Source organism: Penicillium alfredii (genome assembly GCF_028826965.1).
Source record: "Penicillium alfredii strain IBT 34128 chromosome Unknown utg000011l_segment0_segment0, whole genome shotgun sequence".
Classification (NCBI taxonomy): Eukaryota; Fungi; Ascomycota; class Eurotiomycetes; order Eurotiales; family Aspergillaceae; genus Penicillium; species Penicillium alfredii.
The window spans coordinates 2792820-2815130 of NW_026622708.1; the positions used below are offsets into that span (position 1 = coordinate 2792820).

The window sequence follows — 22311 nt, forward strand, 5'->3', positions numbered from 1 at the left end:
TTTGAATACCCTGTCTTGCTTGGCACGTCCTAGTGTATCATGTAGGCAAGCAGACTTGAGCTGCAGAATCATCATTCCAAACATGATTTCAAGGCGAAACGCTGGCTCGACAGCACTTCGACTTTAGCAAGTCCACCACTCCGGTTTCGAAGTATAAGTGGGTTGGAATATAAACATCGAGTGAGACATGCAAGACTCGATAAATTCACCCTACCATTCAACTCAAACAATATTGCCCTTCTCTGTGGTATAGTTAAACCAACAAGTCCATCATGCACTGCATTCCTCTCCTGGCTAGTGCCAGCCTCGCCACCGCAGGTCTCCTGTCATCCACCACAAAACGCGACACTTGGGGTGGTCGCGTCTCACTGGGACCAACTAAATCCACCACCATCAACGCCGTGTCGACCCTCATCCCCGGTACCGCACCATCCACGCAGAACGGCGTAGATAGCGTACTTTCCCTGTGGCCCGGCATGTCCAACGGCACAGGGGATCTCATCCAGACGACGCTGGAGAGCTGGACGGACAATTCATCGTGCGGTGCCACGACAAGTCAATGGTGCGTGCGTGCCAGTGTCTTTGACAGCTCGGCCAGCTTGACGGCGAGCCTAGTGCCGTCGCTGGGTCGGACCAGGTGCGGATTGAGTATAACGTGGAGAGCAATGGAGAGACCTGGAAGCAAACTGTTATCAATGCGCAGACGGGTGATCTGCTGTCGACTTACTCCCTTGTCTCGGGGCCGTATATGACTGGGTGCGTTTGATTTTGTGGAATATGATTTGGGTGGTGTGGAGTATTTACTGATGCTTTCTTTTAGGCATGGTACTGGGACGGAGTGTAATGATGACTGCACTGGCACTGTTGCTGCGCAGGAGTATCGAAACACCAAGATCACGCTCGCCTCTGCTGACACCGCGTTTGGGGATACTATTGCGTCGGCGACCGGGGCTTCGTGCAAGGGACTGGGGTCTAGTGAGGGCGGCAAAGTGTGGACGATCCAGCGCATCAACATTCCTGCCATGTCGTAGCAAGTGGAAATAGGGTGGACTGAACGAGACAGTGATCAAACCACGACAACAACTACCCTCGAGTCAGTCCCTGAAAGAGGGTACTGTTGAATTGAAGGACATACATGTAGCCAGTCAAAATTATATACAAAAAATCAAGCATTATCTTTCCAGTCAATCTGCACCCTCAAACGCACTGGCCCCGGTGCAGCCGCACCGCCAATGCCATTATGCTTGCGCTTCGACTTGGTGTACGCATTGACGATTTTCTTGGCCTGCGGGCTAATACTCGAGCAGCCCATGCCGTTGGCCTGGCAGATGCGCATGCCCTGGACGGTGTCACCGGCGATTTGAGCCTGGATGGCCGACACATCCCAGCCCGACCAGCCGCCGTTCTCGGAATCTCCAAAGGTAAACTCGCCCCAGGTGCACGAGTAACCACCCCAATGGTCCGTCGGCAGACCGTGCGATCCCGGTGCTGCACCCCAGGCGCCCTCTGAATCCTCATCAAACACCACGTACCGCGTCTCGCCGGGTGCCAGCGTGAAGGTAAGCGCAGAGTGTCCGTACCATCCGTTCATCTTGCCGTCCGGGCCTATTTTGTTCCATACTGTGACGGTCCAGGGGTCCGTGTTGGACCCCGTGAACTGGGCCACGTACTTGTAGCGATGGACCGCAGCAGGGCCCACGGAGATAATGTTGCTGCCCCAGGGCACGCCGACGTTTCCGCGGTAGTGGATGTCCGTGTCGTTGGGCGGAGTGCGTCCGCCGAATGCCTTGGTCGCGAAACCATCGTGTTCAGGATGTGATGTCCAGTCCAGATTTGCGGGTAGTGACTCCTCATCCGGCTGAGGACTGTTGGGTGAGCCGGGCAGCAGCTGCGGGAGTGGTGACAGTGACGGTAGGATGTTGGGTCCCAAATTGAGTAAGGTGGCGGTTTGCTCTAGATGCCGGCCCTCCGTCGTGTTGCTCGACATAGGCGAGGTAGTAGCCTCGACTTTGTCGGTAGCGGTTTCCGTGACAGTGCTGGTCATCAGAATAGTGGTCAGCGGCTCCGACCCCGGAGGGTTAGACTGGGCGAGCTCAGGCTGAGTGGGCGCAGGGTCCGTCTGCTCCATGACGGTCGTTGTAACATGAAGAGTGTCGGTGGACGCGCAGTCCTTGAACACGGTGGTTGTCAGTGTGCGCAACTCGACCACCGTGTCGACGGGAATATGGCTCGTGTTGTCCCAGGCCAAGTCTCTAGGTTCCATGGCCTCGGTATGCCGCACTGGGTGTCCGTGGCCATGGTGGCCGTGCGAACCAGCATGGCTGTACCCAGCGGCGGCGATGGAGAGGAGTATAGAGATACCCCACTTCATGTTGAAGGAAAGGCCGGCAACAACGGAGTGGAAGGTGAGTATGCGTTGATCAGGCCAAGAAGATGGTGTCGAGGTTTCCGGGAATGAACGCGCTCAGTACTGCGCATCCATGTCTACAGGCGCGGTCGATATCGTGTCGTGGGAGTCGTAGTCGCAAAGCACCGACGCGAGACTGACGCGACCTGGTTTTATACTGGCGCGTCAAGGTCTGGGCCTTGGATCAGGAATGTTGGTCTCGCGCCCCAGGAGGGACCGTCCAGAGGAACAGTAGCAGCCCCGAATTCCTCTCGCACTTGGCCCACAACTTCATCCTGTGATTTTGGTTGTGGACTTCGACAACATTGAGCACTAATGGATTTTCCAGACAATTGACAATTGGCGGCTTCATTTGAGGGTGGCTCCGTGATATAATCGCGGGGGTGCGATAGCGGCTTCTCCCAAGGGCGGGCAGTCCCTTGGGCCCCTCGCGTCACATTCTTCATCTTCAATCGCTCGAGTCTCTGAAATGTGAACACGAGAATTCAATGTCGACTTTGAGACTCCGAGAGTATGAGCCTCGATCCTCACATTTCTCACATCGCAGGGCCCGGAATTCGAGGGAGTGAAAGGACTCCTGTCGTGATCGTGAGTGAGCGATCCAAGTTCAGTGGGAGCATTTCACAGAGGGTCCCCGCCACATGGCAGCTCGCCTCTAGATGTCGCGATGCGATGGATGCGTGGTGACCTCGGGAGTAATCCGATTGTCACTGCTTGACGTCGCACTAAACTCGTTGCAGGCAAAGATGCGCCGGGAGATTTGACTCGCTCACTTCATCTCCACCTGCGCGGTAGATTTACCCGAACGGGAAATCGTCAGGGAAGATATCGACGGGCGCTATGAACCCGCAAGTTATAAAGCCCGCAATGTCTCGCTGATACTTTTCCACAACTTGACTCTGTGTTCTTCATCATGGCAAGCCTCCACCCTTTTGACCCCATCACATGTGCCGAGATCCAGCTGGCTGTTCGGATTCTTGAATCCGCTTTCCCGGGGATCAAGCTGCGATACAAGCGCATTGATCTCCAGGAACCCTCCAAACATGAGGTCATCCCATACATCGAGGCCGAGCGGCGGGGCGAGAAATGCCCACGCAAGCCCGCTCGGTTGTTGATGGCGCTGTTCCACCGGCTAGATAACGGGTCATTCTTCAAGGCATTGTTGAACGCAGACACCAAGTCCCTGGTGTCTGCCAAGGAACTGCCCAAGGACGTCCAAGGCCCAGTGGATGTCGACGAGATGATCGAGATCGAGCAGCTATGTCTGAACCACCCTGCTGTCAAGGCAGAGATTGAAAAACTCAAGCTCCCCCGGGGATGTCTGTGTGTATAGATCCGTGGATCTATGGCACGGACAACCCGCAAGAATCCCGCCGACTGTTCCAATGCTACATGTACATTGTGGCCACGGACCATCCTCAGAACAATCAGTATTCACTGCCCTGCAAATTCTCCCCGGTCTTCGATGGTATCTCCCGCAAACTCGTCCGTATGGACTTTCTTCCTGGCGCGGCAGACACCCAGAGCACCCAGACACAGCCATGGAAACCAGTTCCTGCAGTCCAATACGCACACGACTTGCTGGATGAGCCGCTGCGCACCGATCTGAAGCCATATGTTGTTCAACAGCCCGAGGGTGCGTCATTCAACGTGATCGGAAACGCAGTGTCGTGGCAGAAATGGCGATTCCGCGTTGGTTTTAATAGTCGAGAGGGGCTGGTTTTGCATAATGTGACCTATGATGGCCGTAGCACATTCTATCGTCTCTCGGTGTCGGAGATGACGGTCCCCTATGGAGGTGAGCTCCCAACTTCCTATACTCTCGGCCACTACAACTAACATCACTAGACCCTCGCGCGCCATATCACCGCAAACAGGCCTTTGATGTAGGCGATGTCGGATTTGGCATCACCGCGAATCAACTCATCCTAGGCTGTGACTGCCTAGGCCATATCAAGTATTTTGATGGCTACCGCTCCGATGCACAGGGCGCCCCGATTCAGCTCAAAAATGTCATCTGTATGCATGAGCAGGATAACGGTCTGCAGCATAAACATACAAACTATCGCAGTGGAGCAGCCACTGTAGTTAGAAACCGCCAGCTTGTGATCCAGATGATCTGCACCGTCGCCAATTACGAATATATCTTTGCGTTCATACTCGACCAAGCGGCCAACATCGAGCTCGAGGTGCGCGCAACGGGGATTCTGTCGACCGTGCCATTCGATAATGAGAATGGGCAGACCGTGCCATGGGGCACGAACGTTGGCCCTGGTGTGATGGCCCCGTTCCACCAACACATGTTCTCGCTGCGGATCGATCCTGCCTTGGATGGGTTCAAGAATACCGTATATTATGAGGACAGCGTACCTATGCCACAGGATGAAAGCAACCCATATTTGGTCGGATATACCACGGAGCAGAATGTTATTCGCTCCAGTGGCAGCGCATCGACAAGCGTGGACCGCAACCGCGTGTTCAAGATCCGCAACGACCACATCATGAACCCAATTACCTACCACCCCATCGCCTACAAGCTGCAGACGATGCCTAGTCAGATGCTCCTTGCACGACCCAACTCATTCGGCACAAAGCGGGCCCAGTTTGCGACTCGCCCGATCTGGGTCACCAAGTACCAAGATAACGAGCTGTACGCGGCGGGTGAATTCACGAACCAGAGCAAGAGGTCCGACGGCGTGGAGGTGTGGGCGGCAAGGAACGATGCCGTCGAAGACGAGGATGTCGTGCTGTGGCATAGTAAGTTTTTTCTTCGTTTATGTCGCAAGCGCATGCTAACCCGTCTGACTCTAGCCTTCGGTCTTACTCACAACCCGCGTATTGAGGACTTTCCAGTGATGCCCATGGAACGTGTTAGTGTCATGCTCAAACCGGATGGCTTCTTCACCAAAAACCCTGCGCTCGATGTTCCTCCGTCGACGCAGTCGTTTAATAAATCCACGCTGCATCCTGAGCCGGCTTGTTGTGCAGGGCCGCAGGACCGAGGACAGGTCAAGCTCTGAGACTTTTGTCTCCCAAGATGAAGTGCAAGGTTATGACTGAAATGTGTTTTATTCAATACCATGCTACGGTTGCTATAATCTATTAGGGGCGTGATTAGATTGGCAACATAAATTGTTCAAGTACACAAGGAAATATACACGACTTTTGGGGTGACGACCACGATCATGGACAGGGGGTTTTGACATGGGAAAGAGATGATACAAAAGATGGTAAACCGAAGGCAGGTATGCCTCGGTAAAAATGCAAAAGATCAAGAAAAGGAACGATACAGAAAAAGTAAACACAATGAGGCAGGACGTTTGGCAGAAAGATCAACGAGCCCTGTATCGTTTGGACGCAGAGAGCTCCATCCCAAGGACTTCCTTGAGTATCTCAACTTTGGCATGACACCCGTTGTACCCCAACATCAACTGTTCCCGGAGTCTCTTTTCTTCCTCGTGCCTTTTCCGCTTGCTGGCTTTTCCGTAATTGTCCAAGCATTCGCAAAACTGCGAAATGGACATAACAAGCTCCACTGGCTTTGGCGATTGGGAATCCGTCTGAGGCGTGAGAGGCCCCAAAGAGCTATTAGGACTCTCGCCATCGGATGCGTCAGGTGAATCAGATGCATCCTCGATGGGTATTGGAGACGGCGGCAAAACTTGCGACGATGGCAGTGGTGACGGAGGCTCATATTCAGGACTAGAGAACACACGGGGAATATCCACAGAAAAGTTCCTTGTAGTTTGAGGACGACCACAAGGAGTGGGTGAGCTGTCAGGAGGGGAGACTGCTTGGCCACCACAGAGTCGGCTGCGGATAGTTGGCCGGTTGACTGGAAATATGCCTATATTGTACCAAGCATCTTGCGCTCTTAGAATGTGTGCCGGCTCCAACAGTTGCATTTGGATTGTTTCGACAAATTGATCTTCGTCCAGGGTGACCGAGTTTCCTATGCTCTCGCCCAAGATTCTTGTCATGTGGTTTGTGTAGAGGACTGCAAGGTGTTGAAACACGCCACAGTGAAGCGGACTAAGTATTTCACCGCCATTTTTTGGGAAGCGAAGACAGGATATATTATTAGTCTCGCAGTCGAAGAAAAACTTCTCGTGGATAGGCAGCTGGCTATCAACTAGCAATATGCGATGCGTGCCCTCTTCCCGTCTAGTCTCAGGCTCAAAGATACGTTCGAGCCAGCCGTTGAGGTTGTTCTCACTTGCCCAGCCAGTAGCGGCATAGGAAAGCTGGGTATCTTGATGCCGGCGAGAGGGGCGGTCCTCACTGCTTTTCACCATGACATATGAAGAAAGAGGCCGGCCGCGATGCCCGTAGCACAGGACGATAGATGCCAAATCGGGAGTCTCTTGCCTCTGTTCAAATGATGACATGGTTCGAGGGATCACCATCTGACTTTCTTTGCTCACGGTTGTGGCAAAGCCGATGTCGCCGAGGACGTAGACATCCCTAGCCTGGACGTTGTGTTTCGACCCGAGTTCTTCCAATCGATCCACGAACCCCAACAGCTGGGTATTCATATCCTTGGGAGCTTTGCTTGAACCATTTCCTTGCCTGGGTTTCCCCATATTCAGACGTGCCGCAAGCTTTGGACGTTTACGCAAAAAGCCTTTGACCCAATTTTGCGACAAGGTCTTTGGAAAGTTGTGACCGCGGTCAAGCTTTTGCATCGACCTAACATAGATATTTGCTAGGCCCATCAACCTCGCGTAAGTGAGCTGGGGGTGTCCATTTTTGTGAAGCGTTTCGCCCAAGACCACGACTTTCTCTTCGTCGGGCTCCGGCAGTATCTCTTTCTGCTTATGTGATTCACGATGATGATTTTCGGGTATGGGCTGCTGACGGATAGTTTCTGGCTGGCGCGCACTCCTTGGTCGGCGTTCACTAATCGGCCGTTGTTCGTCAAATTGCTGGGGATGACTGCTTGCTTGGTGTTCACTTGCTAGTCGATTGTCAGGTACCGGCTGCTGACGCCTAGTTGATGACTGCCGCGCACTCCTTTGTCGGTGTCCACCGATTGGTTGTTGTTCGTCAAATTGCTGATGTTGACTAGTCGAGTAGTTTCCCCTTGTTGGCTCACAATCGCCTGCTCGCCCATGTTCACTTGCTGGCCGACGATTGCCACCTCGATAATTACCTGCTAGTCGGCGATTGCGTGTCGGGATGTTCATAATGCCAGCCTTGCGCCTCAAATGTGCGCCAGCGATATTTGTGCCCACTTCTGACGATATGATGTACTGCGGTGGTGCGCCAATTACTTGAAGCATCACCTGTTTCCAATACTTCAAGGCCAGAGACAGACAGCAATACCAAAGCTGTTCTTGATAGGATTCAAAGCACCAATCACGATCTGATAATCGTCTTGATTCGACCTCTGTACAGGGGTGTACAGAAGTAGAGCCAGACTGCCCCTGCAGACAGACACCCTTGCCGGGAGATTCAACAGATGCCGCAACAAGATAGGTGCCTAGCCCCAGAGGACTCAACTTGGAAAACCCCCGGCCCTTAAGTAGAAAATCTTTTTTCGGTGGCTGGTTCCTGGGGTTACAAGCCATTTTCGGGGGGTCCCACAGCGCTAGATGAGCGAAGAAAATCCTTTCCACGCTAACAATGGAGCATCTTGGGACTGTAAGAAATGAATTTGCAGTCTTGGGACATTTTGAGTTTTAACTGGTTGGATTCGCAATAAAATTGGAGGTTCACTATGGAGACATGCATCAAGTATCGGTTGCCTGCCATGGCGTGGGTGAAGACGCTGGGGATGAGCAGCAGAAGCCCGCAGGCATCAGTAAATAGGGGAGGGAAATCACTGGGGAGTGGACGCGTGCTCTGGTAGTCCGCAAGCTTAGCGGGTGCCCAGGGGAAGTGGGCTTGGTTGACAGGTATCCAGCGACGATCCCTAGAACTCTGATGTCTGGTCTGATATCTGGTTTAGTGGTGTGCGAAGAGTGCCCCTGGACTCGAGGCATTGGCAGTATCAGGTGAAGAAACACAAATTGTGGTTTAAGCCATTTTTTGTTCAATTGTTGTCAGCCAGTCCTCGTCAAAAGGAAGCACGAGGGTCCCAGCTCGGGGGCGCCAGACTTGGTGTGGGTGGGCCACTGTCCCACTGGATCCTGGCAGTCTCCATAGCGACCCTTCCCTGCGGCAGGAGGCGGTAGTTTGAGGCTTTAGCGATAGGGGTCACCCAAAGACTCGGCTCGAAATGGTAGCTATCCGCGTACAAAGCGTCCCGAAAATTCGAGGAGTTCGGTTGAGACTCGGGGGGAGCTTTCACTGGAGCTGGCTCAGAGACTCAGGTGCGTGCTCCACCACGGTCCTTCGCAGGATCGCCCACTGAAGGTCGAGGGTATATCATGGCTGCTGTTCACACCACTTAATTGAGGTATGAGCTGTAATTCACGAAGCAAAAACAAAGACGTCGACAATTCCCAAGGTCGACAGGCGCTTACTAAGGCGAATGACGTCGCCAGGACGGGGACTCGAGGTTGCGATGCGATGCGCCACTCAACATCCACCAACGTCTGCGACGAGCTACCAGGGTGCTTTATCCTTATATTCTCCATGCGCAAATTAGCCTACACTATTCTTAATGATGCCAGACTCCCCAATTTCAGTCACTCACGGCCGAAACGGTAAGCTTTCGAAGGGGTTGGATTGATGGCGTCGAGCTCTAATAGCAGCAAGAACTGCTAGAAGCAGTCGCAAACCTCAACGGCCGTGTCTTTGACAATGACCCCGTCATCACGTACATGCTGTTTGACATGCCCCGAGAGGAGAGGCTCGCATACCTCCCAAAATACTGGGCGACGCTGATCAAGTCGGCCCTACTCAATGATGCTGTGATCACCGAGGCCGAGGGGTGCAAAGCAGCTTCTGTGACCATCCCACCCGGGCGGTACATTGATAATGTCTGGTCACTGCTGTCCGCTGGATTTTTGGCTGTCCTGTGGAGGATCGGTTACTCCGGTCTCATGGTATGTCTTTGCCGGGTTCTTGCATCGAGTCGAGTGGTCGTCTAACCTCTGCCTCAGCGGCTCTGGACTGAGTTCTCTGGTTTGTCCGATCATGCCAAGCGGAAGGGCCTGCGTGGTCAAAAGCGTTATTACTATATTTTTAGTATTGGGACTGAATATGAGCATCGAGGGAAGGGTGAGCGCCGCTGTTGACCATTCACCTCGTTCCACATCCCTGACATCACCTTAGGGCTTGCAAAGGCTATCGTGCGCGATGTCCAGCTGACTGCCAAAAGGGAACATATGCCAATTTGGCTTGAGGCGACAACCCCCAACTCCCGTAACCTGTACCTGTCATTGGGCTTCGAGGAAGTTGAGGTCATTGTCCTCGGAAAGGGCAAGGTGGCTGCTGACGCTAGTATTCAACCAGGCGGCCCGGGCATTCCGTTATGGGCAATGGTATGGTGGCCAGAAGTGAGCTAGTAATTTGTCTCCTTCAGTGCACGGTGTACTTTCCTTATCCTTATTGTCTAGTTTGCTGCACCAGGTTCACTCAAAATGAGCAGTATAACAGTGTAAGCGGCATTCGGTTCTACGTACTCCTTGAAATACCATCGGGTGCTTTTGCCAATGTACCATGTTTCCCTCGAGTGTCATAAATGTGCGTTCATTGAAGGATAAGTACATTGCACGCGGCCCATCAATGCCGCGGCTCTAGATTTCATACATATTCGGCCAAAGTACAATGTTCACGAATGAACCAAAATGGCCAACATAGATTAGGTGCGCTACCCTCAGCCACACACGTCCTCTAAGGAGTTGAAATCCTTTGGGATGACACCAGCCTTCACCGCGTCTGCACTCATGTTAGCATCTTTTCCCACCTGTCTCCAACTGACTTGAACTTACCCTGGTACGACCACCGATAATCATTGAGCTGCGACTTCCACGTCCAGAACACCCAGCCCTGTCCCTGCTCATACGAGTGGACCTGGGCGGCAAACCATTTCCGATAAAAGTCGGCGTTGGAGGAGTTGGGCTGCCAGTCCGAGGCTTTGTCCATACTTTTGGGCACGGCCAAACTCCACTCGCCCACGATCGTTGGCGAGTTGCTGTCGCGCTTGTCCTTGCAGGACGTGCTGATGTAATTGTCGTGAGTTGTCTCGACGCTCTTATCCCATTTGTAGTAACGGTGGTCGTCGTAGGCGGCGTAGTACTGGTCATCGAGGTGCTCGGTTGGGTCGCCCGAGCCCCAGAGTTTGTCCATCATCTGGATGTGGAGGTAGTCTTTCTTGTCGACGGACAGTTTTGTTTCGACTGCGCGGATGCGCTGTAAGGAATTGTCAGTATGTGTTGAAAAGGGGCGAAAGGAAGGCAAGCACTCACCTCGAACGCTTTGGGGTAGTAGTTCTCCCGCATGGACGAGGCCTTGTCGTTGTCTTGCATGGGCTCATTGAGCACCTCCAGCATACCGACGTTGCGAAATTCGTCTTGCCTGTGGATCATCTCGGCCATCCACTCGAGGAACTTGAGCGCCCGCTCATACTGATCCTCCTGGTAGAACCCCGGGTTAGGGTTATTTTGACCCGTAAAGGCATTATTGGGAGTCTGGGCCTCGGGCGCTCCGTGCAGGTCCATGATGATATACAGACCGGCGTCGCTGGCCCAGCCGCAGAGCTTCTGGACATACTCCAGGCCACCCTGGGGGAAATGTTCGCTCGAGTCGACCAGGTCCTCGCGCAGCCAGTACCCGACAGGTACACGTATAGTGTTGAGGCCATAGCTCACCATCTCACTGATGTCGTCCTGAGTGATCCAGGAGCCCCAGTGCTTCGCAAAGCTTTCGTTGGCTGCTTTCTGACCCATCGACGAGACACAGTCAAACTCCGAAGCCCGGCCGCTACATCCCATATCACTCCAGGCACTCTCCCCCAGCCAAGGCTCAAAGATGAACTGGGAGCCGAGATTGACTCCACGGACCTTGTTGTTAACAGACGAAAACAAATTCTTGTTATCTTTGCTGGTGATTTCTTTGTTGTCTCCGGCCAACCAGGCAGAAGCCAGGCCCGCCAGCGCACTCAGCATACAGAACCTGGAGAGGATAGCCATGGTTGGATTGTGTTATTGAATCACCCGGAGACCAGGGCCGAGAGGGCTGGTTTAAATATTCATCGTCTTCTCGCCCCGCGGCTTTTCCTCAGAAAGACGCGTTAGTGGCCGTGGGGACTGCGATGGGTCAGGGGAAGGATCATGCAGGATTTGTGGCCCTAATTAGCCCCAAAACAGAAAGGATGCGCGAGCGTGTACTACTTCACGCTTGACGAAATTCCTAATCGGGAAACTGGCCTCACTTCAAGATCCGCCAATCTTGCTGTGTTTCGCGTAGACATGGTCATTTTGCTGGGATGTCTACTGACTGGAGCTCACGAGCCAAAGAACTGTGTCCCCTGGAATCGATCAATCCGTGAATCTATCGTCGATGCTGTCTCCACACGAGTCCCCAAGGTGGTCAGTGTTGACCCCACGTTTTTTTGACATTGATATCCTATTATATTTGCGACCCAAAAAAGAAAGTTTCAAAGATGATATTTATTTCATATTGACCAAACACCTAATAAGGGAATCTGCCGCGAGAAGGGTTGTGATGGGTGTTTTGGGGGCTGAATGATCTACATCCCCCTAATTGTGGACTGACTTGGCATCCATGGGCTTCAAGCAATGACGAGAAATTTCCATAGAGTAACTCTATGACTGTTCACAGTTGGAGATTTTTGTTTCAATCCGGATAAAGCGCCTGCGTAGCTATCTCATAGACTTAGGGTTGTCTGTGTCGCCTATAAACCCATATCAATAACAGATAGGATATATGTAAGGGCGGGCAACTTACTTCGCTGGACACAAGACTCTGCAGTTCTCGATGCTGGTAGCACCTCTACTCGACCTATTTTCGTGCGTAATTAATGGATCACTCTAGATGTGATCGACCCATATCTCAGGCAACCCGAAAGGCCACCTCATCTTCGAAGAGGTCGCAGCTCAGAAGTGCTCGTAGTTTATAGTTGGATGGACAAAACCGAACTGGGGGGAATGGTTGTTTTCATCGATTAAGAGCAAATTGACCCTCTTCTTTTGGTATCTTAGTATCAATACCGCACTCCTGAAAGAGTCTCTGTCGCCTTTCGTTCTCGGGAAAGTCAGATACCAGACAATGATAATCTCGCCAAAATTCGCGTGCCGCAGAATGATCAGGCATGTATTTTCGCAACGAATCCTTCCATTCCTCTTCTCCTAACCCATGTGGTAACCACAATGGCTTTGACGTTCCTGGGTCAATGAAACTGCGGGCCTGAGTTCCATGAGATGGTTCATGTCAGGGGAACGAAGGAAAATAAAAGAGGAAAAAAAAAGAGATCTGGAGTTAGCCAACACCAGTGTGGATCTGAATATACATGTTGATGATGCTTTGATACCGAGAACTAGACATGTCCTTCCCATCTATGTTTTCCCTCCTTCCCCAGCTTTTGGGTTCTCGATATCTTTCACCTTCACGTACATTTCCATAAACTCCCCTATTTCGTTGCGCTGATCCTGCTTGCATAAACCTTTTGCCATCCAGGGTATCTTAGCAGGTGCCACCCACTTACCCACCTTTCTCTTTAAAAGGTTGACGGTGTCCGTGGCTGTCAGGCCAGGTGGCACCTCTTCTTCTTCCTCTGATCCCGGCTTCTTCTCCATTCCCCTACCCCCCGTAAGCTCTTCATAAAGGTACTCGGCATCGTCTCCTTCTGCATGGCCCGTGATTTCGCACAGCAACCACATCCAGGCCAATGCCCAAACATCCTGTTTGTAAACATCATATTTTTCTCCATTCTTCTGCTCTGAATATCGACATAAGCACTTGGACTGTGAGCGGAGAAGGGTGCAGCCTACCTGGACCCAAGTGAAATTTCGTCCCTGTGCTCCCATGACCATACTTACTCGTGACCTTCTTTGCCAGATCCCAATCAATCAAGTAGTAGACACCATCGTCTCCCTTCAGCACGTTTTCGGGCTTTACATCCCGATGAACAATATTTTTGCGGTGGGCAGCCTTCAAGGCCATTCCAGCGGCAGTTATCCACGGCCGTGAATCAAACGGTTTGTCCTCCTCCGCCACACTCATGAGGTCGTGGCTGCCTCTTTGCATGACCTGAATCGACGCCCTGGTGTTACTGGACCAGAAAATTTCCTTTAAGCGCATCACATGTCGACTGTTTATTTGGTTTTGTATGAGGCCTGAGTCGACCCCCCGGCCTCCCTTTGCAACCTTGATCGCCACTGGCTCTGGTTTGTCGATAGAAATACCCGCGTTTTGATTTTCTTTCGTATTGAGGTAGATGAGGAGTCCCCGCCAAATCGATCCTTGGCCTCCTTTTCCTATTCTTTCGTCGAGTTGCGCCTTTGCAAACTCTCCCCAGTAATCATAAATGTAATAGGTGTGCGGGTCGAAGTCAGCTTCACCCCCGACAAGATAATCACAGCGAGAGCTTCGAGGAGGGCCGTAATCTTCGCGGCGCTTGAGTGAATGCGCGTGGGCAACGTTTCGGTGAACAAGCGGCTTTGCATGGGCCTGGGGAAGCTGCAAGTCGTGGGAGGGACGGGTTTGAGGAAGGGACAAAGACGATATTTGAGGGACCAGTAGAGAGTAAATACCCCATAATATGAGCTGGGAATTAACAAGACGCATTTTGTTGGGGGGGGGGGGGGGGGAGAAAGTTTGTGAGTAGGCCGTTGGATGGGAGGTAGCAGATCCCACGCGATTTTTATGTACGCCCTGGAGAGCCCTCAACGAAAGGATGGTCGGATCAGGCTCCAAGTTCGACCCACCGCTACGTTAGTCAAGCCATCGCCACGCCCCGTGTAGTCCTACTCTAGGGCAAGGATTAGGGGGGTCAATTAGATCCCTGATGCACGACAGTGGATGTGTCTTGATGCGAGTTTATCGGAAACTTGGGATATGATCCACGGCGTCGGGTTGGTTTTCCATCTTGAGATGTGGCCATCTCTGCTCGACAGAATTTTTTATATTATAAAAGGAGTTAAGGACTTATGTCGAGAGCGTCTTTCCCAGCCCCCAGTGGGGCACTTCTGTCCGAATCCAAGTGGCATGAAAAAACGCACTTTCAAGATTTGGCCCCACTGTGCCTTAACCAGGAATCAGGAACAGTCCAGCTTCATCAGCAATCATTCGATATTCAATATTCAACGTATTTATGCATCTCATGCTTTGACACACGACTGTGGTTCTGCAGACCATCTCTAAACGAGTCTAATCCGTATGGTTTTGGCCATATGCTTGGTCCTTGATCCCTCGCCGGCCCCTAGGTACATATACAAGGTAGGGGGCCAAATCTAGCTCCCAAATTCGGTTGTGTTCCGGAGGATCGAGAACTACTACGGTGTAAGACTTGGGAATATATCACTCCGTAAAAGTCTTGAAATAGACCGATAATAACTTAATGAGTTGATCTATAGATAAATCTTTAAATTAGGGTCTAGGCCATATGTTACGACTTTGAACATAGAGGATAGGTCTATCTACATACTCTTACCTTGTGTAGTATCGCTTTACAGTCAGGTGCCAGCAATTGCGGTTTAAGTTGAAGTCCCATCCAGCTAAAAAGCCTACATATTCACTTTGGGCAGATCTTCTGAGATCTTTCAACATTTTACTTATACTTAAAGCAAGGATTAGAACCTCACTTTTCTAGGGCGATATCCTTCAATTCTAGTCATAGACATACCCAAGGATGTTTCGGATGAGGTCGATATATCTATAATATTAAAAACGGTAATTCTGACTGGTTAATTATGTGGCTTGCGAAGGTTCTGGACAATAGCATAGCCAGGACAGCACAGAAATGGAATAGAAAGGACAAGATAAATTAGTGGTTTTTTATAGGCCGTTAACATTGGCTTGGCCTAAGTGGCTTCATAGCGTGGACTCATATTGGAGTAAGAGCTACTCTTTAGTTCTTGTTTTACTTAGGGCTCGGAATAACTGTACATGGCGCTGAGGAAACATTTTCTCTCTCTCTCAAAAGGGACTCTAATAAAGATATTTTTTTGATGGATAAGCTAGTAGATAGTGCAACTCGTTTCAAGCTTTATAGATTTTCTTTATAGTGCCAAGGAGGGACTAACGCATAAGAAAAATAGAGAATTATGTAATATAAATATGTGACTAGTGAATATAGATTCTTCACTAAAAGGTATCGCTAGTATAGTAGGCAATATGGGTAGGTAACTTTATGAATCTATCAACAGCCTGCTCTGCTTGATGGCCATCCTACTATGCGCTGCAGCTGAACACTTATGGAAAAAACAGCCCACGGGAACCACATCGATTCTGGGTGTTATCCTGAATTACCGGTTTATATTTATATCTTCCTGTCACTTTCCCGTCACTTTCCCGTCACTTTCACGTTACTTTCACGTTGCTCCCCCGTCGCTTCTATCCCTCTATTGCTATCCCTCTATCCCTCTGGCGGCGGGGCAAAGTCCTGCCCCCTTGATGTTCTGCATACCCTCTACTGCCTTTTCCCCTTTGGCCGTCCACGACTCCAATACACTCGTTTTGGGGCTTCCCTACTACCTCCAGGCCATACTCCGTTACTATGGCCATGGATATGAAGACTTGTTCTACCTGCCACAAGTCATACCCCCTAGCTGACTATCGCTCCCCTGGGAAGTCCCATATTTTCCGAATGTGCATTCAGTGTCGTCTGCGGTTTCGAAATAGAAGTCGAATGGTGGGTTTTCTGTCTTTGCCTTTTCCCAATTACGAGCATCCCATGATGAAGGAGTTTGGAGGTTTGTGACAATTGCTAACTTGCACATAGCGTCGAAAGAAGGGCTTGGTTTCGAAACAGCAATCACCGTCGCAAAATAAGCAAAAGACAGTCGACCCTGCCCCAAAGGGTACCCATACTATCATCTTACTGCTCTTGCTCTGCTTTTCGATATACAAGATTGCTGACTCTACGGTTGAATATAGGCAACCCGTCATACTCACTCTTCTTGCCGACCTTCTATCCCATGAGCACAACAACACCCCCACCAGAGGAAAATACCAAATGTCCAACTTCTTCGTCATCAAGCACCGCCTCGACAGTCGTCGAAGAGCCCCAAGATGATGTCATCAAGCCCATTCTCACCCGGGTGAGTGTGCCCACACCCTCCCGAGTTTCGATGGGCACACAGACCATTGAAACCGGTGAAGAGACGATGCCGATGGGTTCGTTGCCTCTCCATTTTGTTTGCACCCACTGCCAAGTTCCTCGCAGCGTCCGGCTACATGGTCTGTGCATTTGCATATACTGCCTGCAGCACGAGCAGAAGTACTGCGTCCGAGGACAGCATGAGATGGACCGACCAGACTTTGTTGACTTGGATGGGATGGAGTATGAGGTCTGCAACCAGTGCCGGAGCAGAGACTCTTAAATCTTTCACAAATTGTGTCCCTGATTGGCATGGCCTTTGGCTGAGGCCAGGGAGATGTTCTTTTAACTCGTTTGGGACTAACTCGACAACCACTTCTTCATCTCCTATTTTTCCTATTTTTCCTTCCCCCCCCCTTGTTTCTTGGAGACCAATCAAACTAAGAAATACCGACACAGTTCCCACAATGGCATGCGTATATAGGCTAGTGGAGTCTTTGTACAAGACTCTTAGGCGGATTTTCGGATCCCGACCAATTCCAGGCGATTATTTTTAGAGTGGATCAGTCGGGGAGATTGTTGCACCTTTGCCATGTGGGTAGGGTGGGCCATGTCGGTGCTCGCGTTGCTGAGGGTCCGAGTGATTGAGTTATCAAATGCACCAAAGCAGCCAAACGCCGAGGCCGACCTGTCCCGACCCTCCTTTACCCTAATACCCCTTATTTTTCAGGCAGACCATGAACATTCTTAAGTTAATAGAAGGCCTTTCTCTGGTCCAAAAGTCATTATATCTGTCAATACCACGGTTGACAGACGCATAAACCATGGTAGAATGCCCATACACGCCTCGAATTCGGCAGTATAATTGTCAAGGCCAGTAGAAATTCACTGGATGAAGTTAGGGAGGAAACGCGGTGAAGACCATCCGATCCAAGGCGCGCAGGGTTATTGTGATGAGAGGATATGATTGGTCCTAGACATGACTCAGCGGAGGCAACGGAACTTCCAAGCCCATGAAGGGATTGTTCGTCTCGTCGGGGCTCCACTCGACGCCGATTTGGGTGCGCCATGTGGATCTCCGATCAGACCAACATTTGCAACATTTGGCTTGAAACGCCAAGGGTGAGCCATCCATCGGTCTGAGAGTATGTTTTGAATGAAAATATAGCGTGACTCGGGGCCTGGTCTCCCCTCCAAAATCCATCACCATCCCGAATGGATCTGCGCTGGTCGGAGGTTCGGAGCCTTCTATCTCTCCATGGACCCACCACATTGAATGAAGAAAAGATTCGGACTTACATAAAAGAAAAAGGTCGCCCCTGATGATGCATAGTCTGTTAGATGCTTGCCTCTTTATCTACTGTCCATCATGGAGGGATCTGACCAACCCTCGTTGTCCTGGACAGGGCCAGTCGATATCAAAGATGAAACCGCCAGTGGCGCAACCATCACCGGCGATGAGACCCCTCGCAAGGACAGCCCTGCTGCCAGCCAAACCAACGAGTGGAGTCTCTTGTCCCAGATCCAGCAACAACATGAACGAGATCTGGCCTCTGGTTTCAAACGCCAGGAACTGGGTGTCACCTGGCAGAATCTCAGCGTCGACGTGATTAGTGCCGAGGCTGCGATCAACGAGAACGCCTTGTCGCAGTTCAACATCCCTCAGCATATCAAAGAGTCACGCAAAAAGGCTCCGCTGCGCACCATCCTGCGAAACAGCCATGGCTGTGTGAAGCCCGGCGAGATGTTGTTGGTTCTGGGTCGCCCGGGCTCGGGATGCACAACTTTGCTGAAGATGTTGGCCAACCGCCGACTAGGCTACAAGTCCATCGAAGGAGATGTTCGATTCGGTTCCTTGACTCATCGAGAGGCCAGCAAGTACCGAGGCCAAATCGCTATGAACACCGAAGAAGAACTGTTTTTTCCCACGTTGACCGTCGGCCAAACCATGGACTTTGCCACACGCCTCAAGGTTCCTTTCCATTTGCCCAACGGTGTCAAATCCCCTGAAGACTATCGGAGGGAAACTAAACGCTTCTTGCTCGAGTCGATGGGAATCTCCCACACTGAAGACACCAAAGTGGGCAATGAGTTCGTGCGCGGTGTCTCTGGCGGCGAACGCAAGCGTGTTTCCATCATCGAGTGTATGGCCACGCGAGGCTCTGTCTTTTGTTGGGATAATAGTACCCGTGGATTGGATGCGAGCACCGCGCTGGAATGGACCAAGGCCGTCCGCGCCATGACTGACACCCTGGGTCTGTCGACAATTGTGACGCTGTACCAAGCCGGCAACGGAATCTACGAGCAGTTCGACAAAGTCCTGGTTCTCGACGAGGGCGAGCAGGTCTTCTACGGAACCCGGGAGCAAGCCCGGCCTTTCATGGAGGAGGCCGGATTCATCTGTCGCGAGGGATCCAATGTGGCCGACTTTTTGACAGGTGTTACTGTCCCAACGGAGCGACGGATTCGCGAAGGCTACGAGAACCGATTCCCCCGGAATGCGGAAGCGCTGCGAGCTCAATACGAGGCTTCACCCATCCACGAACAAATGATCGCCGAGTACAACTACCCGGACTCCGACCTCGCCCGTCAACGAACCCAGGATTTCAAAGACGGTGTGGCCTTCGAAACCTCCAACCAACTTCCCAAACACAGCCCCTTTACAGTCAGCTTCACGGAGCAGATCAAGGCTTGCATTGTCCGGCAATATCAGATCCTATGGGGTGACAAGGCTACGTTTATCATCAAGCAGGTTGCCACTCTGATCCAGGCATTGATTGCAGGCTCTCTGTTCTACAATGCCCCCAACAACTCTGGCGGTCTTTTCATCAAGTCTGGTGCTCTCTTCTTCTCTTTGCTCTACCACAGTCTGCTGGCGATGTCCGAGGTCACGGACTCATTCAGTGGCCGACCAGTCCTCATCAAGCACAAGGGATTCGCTCTATTCCACCCCGCAGCATTCTGTCTGGCCCAGCTCACTGCCGATATTCCGGTACTTCTGTTCCAGATCAGCATGTTTGCGTTGGTGGTTTATTTCATGGTTGGCTTGACTATGTCCGCGGCCACATTCTTCACCTACTGGATCATGGTGTTCGCAGTTACAATGGTAAGGCCTTTCTGTCTCCTTTTCTGTATTTTTTTTTCTGACAATATAACAGTGCACAACTGCTCTTTTTCGCGCCGTCGGTGCACTCTTCTCAACTTTTGACGGCGCGTCCAAAGTTTCTGGATTTTTGATTTCAGCCTTGATCATGTATACCGGCTATATGATTCAAAGACCCCAGATGCACCCGTGGCTGGGCTGGATCTACTGGATTGACCCATTGTCCTACGGCTTTGAATCGCTGTTGTCCAACGAGTTCCAAGGCAAAATTATTCCTTGCATTGGCAATAACATTATCCCCCAGGGCCCGGGATACACTAATCCTCAACACCAGTCCTGCGCTGGCGTCGGCGGAGCTATCCCAGGAGAGACCACAGTTACTGGAGAGGCCTACCTGGCATCGCTGTCTTACAGCCACTCCCATGTCTGGCGGAATTTTGGCATTGTCTGGGCGTACTGGTTTTTGTTTGTCGTCGTCACGATTATTGCCACCTCACGATGGCAATCCCCTTCGGAGAGCGGAAACTCTCTTGCTATTCCCCGCGAGCGTCTTAACCGACACAGCCAGGTCAACAAGACTGATGAGGAATCTCAGGTGCAGGAAAAGTCCAAGAAACCCTCCGAGGCGGGTCAGGACACCGAGGACATCGACAACCAGCTGATTCGAAACACTTCGGTTTTCACCTGGAAAAACCTAACCTACACTGTCAAGACACCCTCGGGTGACCGCGTGCTGCTGGACAATGTTCATGGATGGGTGAAGCCGGGTATGCTCGGCGCCCTGATGGGCTCATCCGGTGCAGGCAAAACCACCTTGCTGGACGTGCTGGCCCAGCGCAAGACCGAAGGCACCATCCGAGGTTCCATTATGGTTGATGGCCGACCTTTGCCCGTATCTTTCCAACGTTCAGCCGGTTACTGTGAACAGCTTGATGTGCACGAACCTTTCGCGACCGTTCGCGAGGCCCTGGAATTCTCGGCGTTGCTACGCCAGCCCAGCCACATCCCCCGCGAGGAGAAGTTGAAATATGTCGACACTATCATCAACCTCCTGGAGCTTCATGACCTCGCCGACACTCTGATCGGATACGTCGGCGCCGGGCTGAGTGTTGAACAGCGCAAGCGTGTCACCATCGGCGTCGAGTTGGTTTCAAAGCCCAGCATTTTGATCTTCTTGGACGAGCCCACCTCCGGTCTGGACGGCCAGAGTGCTTACAACACCGTGCGTTTCCTCCGCAAGCTGGCCGATGTGGGCCAGGCTGTTCTGGTCACGATCCACCAGCCCTCGGCACAATTGTTCGCTGAATTCGATACTCTCCTACTGTTGGCCAAGGGCGGCAAAACTGTGTACTTTGGTGACATTGGCGACAATGGCCAGACAGTCAAGGACTACTTCCAGCGCTACGGGACCCCTTGCCCTTCGGCTACCAACCCGGCAGAACACATGATCGACGTTGTCTCTGGGCATCTGAGCCAAGGCAGAGACTGGAATCAAGTCTGGCTGGAATCCCCCGAGCACACTCAAGTGGTCAAGGAGCTAGATGGCATCATCAGCACCGCTGCCTCTCAGCCCCCGGTACCCTTGATGATGGCCGAGAGTTTGCTACGCCGCTCCGAGAGCAGATGAAGCTGGTGACCAAGCGGATGAGTACCGCGTTGTTTCGCAACACCGATTACATCAACAACAAAATCGCCCTGCACATCGGATCCGCTTTGTTCAATGGATTTTCATTTTGGATGATTGGTGATAGCGTTGGGGACCTGCAGTTGCGGCTGTTCACGATCTTCAACTTCATTTTCGTCGCCCCCGGTGTGATCAACCAGCTCCAGCCTCTGTTCATCGAAAGACGAGACCTTTACGACACACGCGAGAAGAAGGCCAAGATGTACTCCTGGAAGGCCTTTGTGACCGCGCTCATTGTGTCGGAATTTCCGTACCTTTGTTTCTGCGCCGTTTTCTACTTTGTCTGCTGGTACTACACTGTTGGATTCAGTAGCGCCTCGGACAAGGCCGGCGCCACTTTCTTTGTGATGCTCGCTTACGAGTTCCTGTACACGGGTATCGGACAGATGATCTCGGCCTATGCCCCCAACGCCACCTTCGCGGCTTTGACCAATCCCGTGGTCATTGGAACCCTGGTTTCTTTCTGCGGTGTTCTTGTGCCGTACCAACAGATCCAGGCCTTCTGGCGCTACTGGATCTACTGGCTGAATCCCTTTAATTACCTGATGGGCAGCATCCTGGTCTTCGATGTCTTTGATGTAGACATCAAGTGTACCAAGGGTGAGTTCGCCCTGATCACTCCGCCCAATGGAACTACCTGCGGCGAGTACCTCGGCCCCTTCATGCAGACGATTGGTTCGCGCATGAACCTCATCAACCCTGGTGCGACCGAGGGCTGCGAGGTGTGTCAGTACCGCAAGGGAAGCGACTACCTCTACACGCTCAATCTCAAGGACTACTACTATGGATGGCGTGACGCTGCCATTATCTGCATTTTCGTCCTGAGTTCGTATGCTCTCGTCTTTTTGTTGATGAAGCTGCGGACCAAGGCCTCGAAGAAGGCCCAATGAACGGCTCCTTTTGAGCAGCCAAAACGAATAAATAGATGTTCTTGTCTGCTGTATAGA

General features: G+C 51.8%; 9 protein-coding genes across 9 annotated transcripts; 5 read left to right on the forward strand and 4 right to left on the reverse strand.

Moving 5' to 3' along the window:
* Positions 1-272: 272 nt before the first annotated feature.
* Positions 273-1031, forward strand: NUU61_009463 (uncharacterized protein; the record flags this gene model as incomplete). Its single annotated transcript, XM_056659988.1, has 3 exons — positions 273-562; positions 616-756; positions 821-1031. The coding sequence occupies 3 exons, from the start codon at positions 273-275 to the stop codon at positions 1029-1031; spliced, it is 642 nt and encodes a 213-aa protein (XP_056508281.1).
* Positions 1032-1165: 134 nt separating this feature from the next.
* On the reverse strand, positions 1166-2371 carry NUU61_009464 (uncharacterized protein; the record flags this gene model as incomplete). Its single annotated transcript, XM_056659989.1, has 1 exon — positions 1166-2371. The coding sequence occupies one exon, from the start codon at positions 2369-2371 to the stop codon at positions 1166-1168; it is 1206 nt and encodes a 401-aa protein (XP_056508282.1).
* Positions 2372-3320: 949 nt separating this feature from the next.
* On the forward strand, positions 3321-5427 carry NUU61_009465 (Copper amine oxidase; the record flags this gene model as incomplete). Its single annotated transcript, XM_056659990.1, has 4 exons — positions 3321-3669; positions 3741-4205; positions 4256-5164; positions 5219-5427. 4 exons carry the CDS (start codon positions 3321-3323, stop codon positions 5425-5427), a joined length of 1932 nt encoding a protein of 643 aa, XP_056508283.1.
* Positions 5428-5739: 312 nt separating this feature from the next.
* NUU61_009466 (uncharacterized protein) lies at positions 5740-7520 on the reverse strand (the record flags this gene model as incomplete). Its single annotated transcript, XM_056659991.1, has 2 exons — positions 5740-7306; positions 7384-7520. 2 exons carry the CDS (start codon positions 7518-7520, stop codon positions 5740-5742), a joined length of 1704 nt encoding a protein of 567 aa, XP_056508284.1.
* A 1494-nt stretch (positions 7521-9014) lies between these two features.
* On the forward strand, positions 9015-9861 carry NUU61_009467 (GNAT family N-acetyltransferase; the record flags this gene model as incomplete). Its single annotated transcript, XM_056659992.1, has 4 exons — positions 9015-9057; positions 9110-9399; positions 9457-9574; positions 9629-9861. 4 exons carry the CDS (start codon positions 9015-9017, stop codon positions 9859-9861), a joined length of 684 nt encoding a protein of 227 aa, XP_056508285.1.
* A 311-nt stretch (positions 9862-10172) lies between these two features.
* On the reverse strand, positions 10173-11487 carry NUU61_009468 (glycoside hydrolase family 5 protein; the record flags this gene model as incomplete). Its single annotated transcript, XM_056659993.1, has 3 exons — positions 10173-10234; positions 10288-10708; positions 10765-11487. 3 exons carry the CDS (start codon positions 11485-11487, stop codon positions 10173-10175), a joined length of 1206 nt encoding a protein of 401 aa, XP_056508286.1.
* A 1386-nt stretch (positions 11488-12873) lies between these two features.
* NUU61_009469 (uncharacterized protein) lies at positions 12874-14104 on the reverse strand (the record flags this gene model as incomplete). Its single annotated transcript, XM_056659994.1, has 2 exons — positions 12874-13256; positions 13357-14104. The coding sequence occupies 2 exons, from the start codon at positions 14102-14104 to the stop codon at positions 12874-12876; spliced, it is 1131 nt and encodes a 376-aa protein (XP_056508287.1).
* Positions 14105-16166: 2062 nt separating this feature from the next.
* Positions 16167-16860, forward strand: NUU61_009470 (uncharacterized protein; the record flags this gene model as incomplete). The annotated part of the gene is made up of 3 exons (XM_056659995.1): positions 16167-16169; positions 16260-16338; positions 16415-16860. The coding sequence occupies 3 exons, from the start codon at positions 16167-16169 to the stop codon at positions 16858-16860; spliced, it is 528 nt and encodes a 175-aa protein (XP_056508288.1).
* Positions 16861-17946: 1086 nt separating this feature from the next.
* NUU61_009471 (putative ABC multidrug transporter) lies at positions 17947-22254 on the forward strand (the record flags this gene model as incomplete). The annotated part of the gene is made up of 3 exons (XM_056659996.1): positions 17947-19683; positions 19736-21256; positions 21280-22254. The coding sequence occupies 3 exons, from the start codon at positions 17947-17949 to the stop codon at positions 22252-22254; spliced, it is 4233 nt and encodes a 1410-aa protein (XP_056508289.1).
* Positions 22255-22311: the final 57 nt, after the last annotated feature.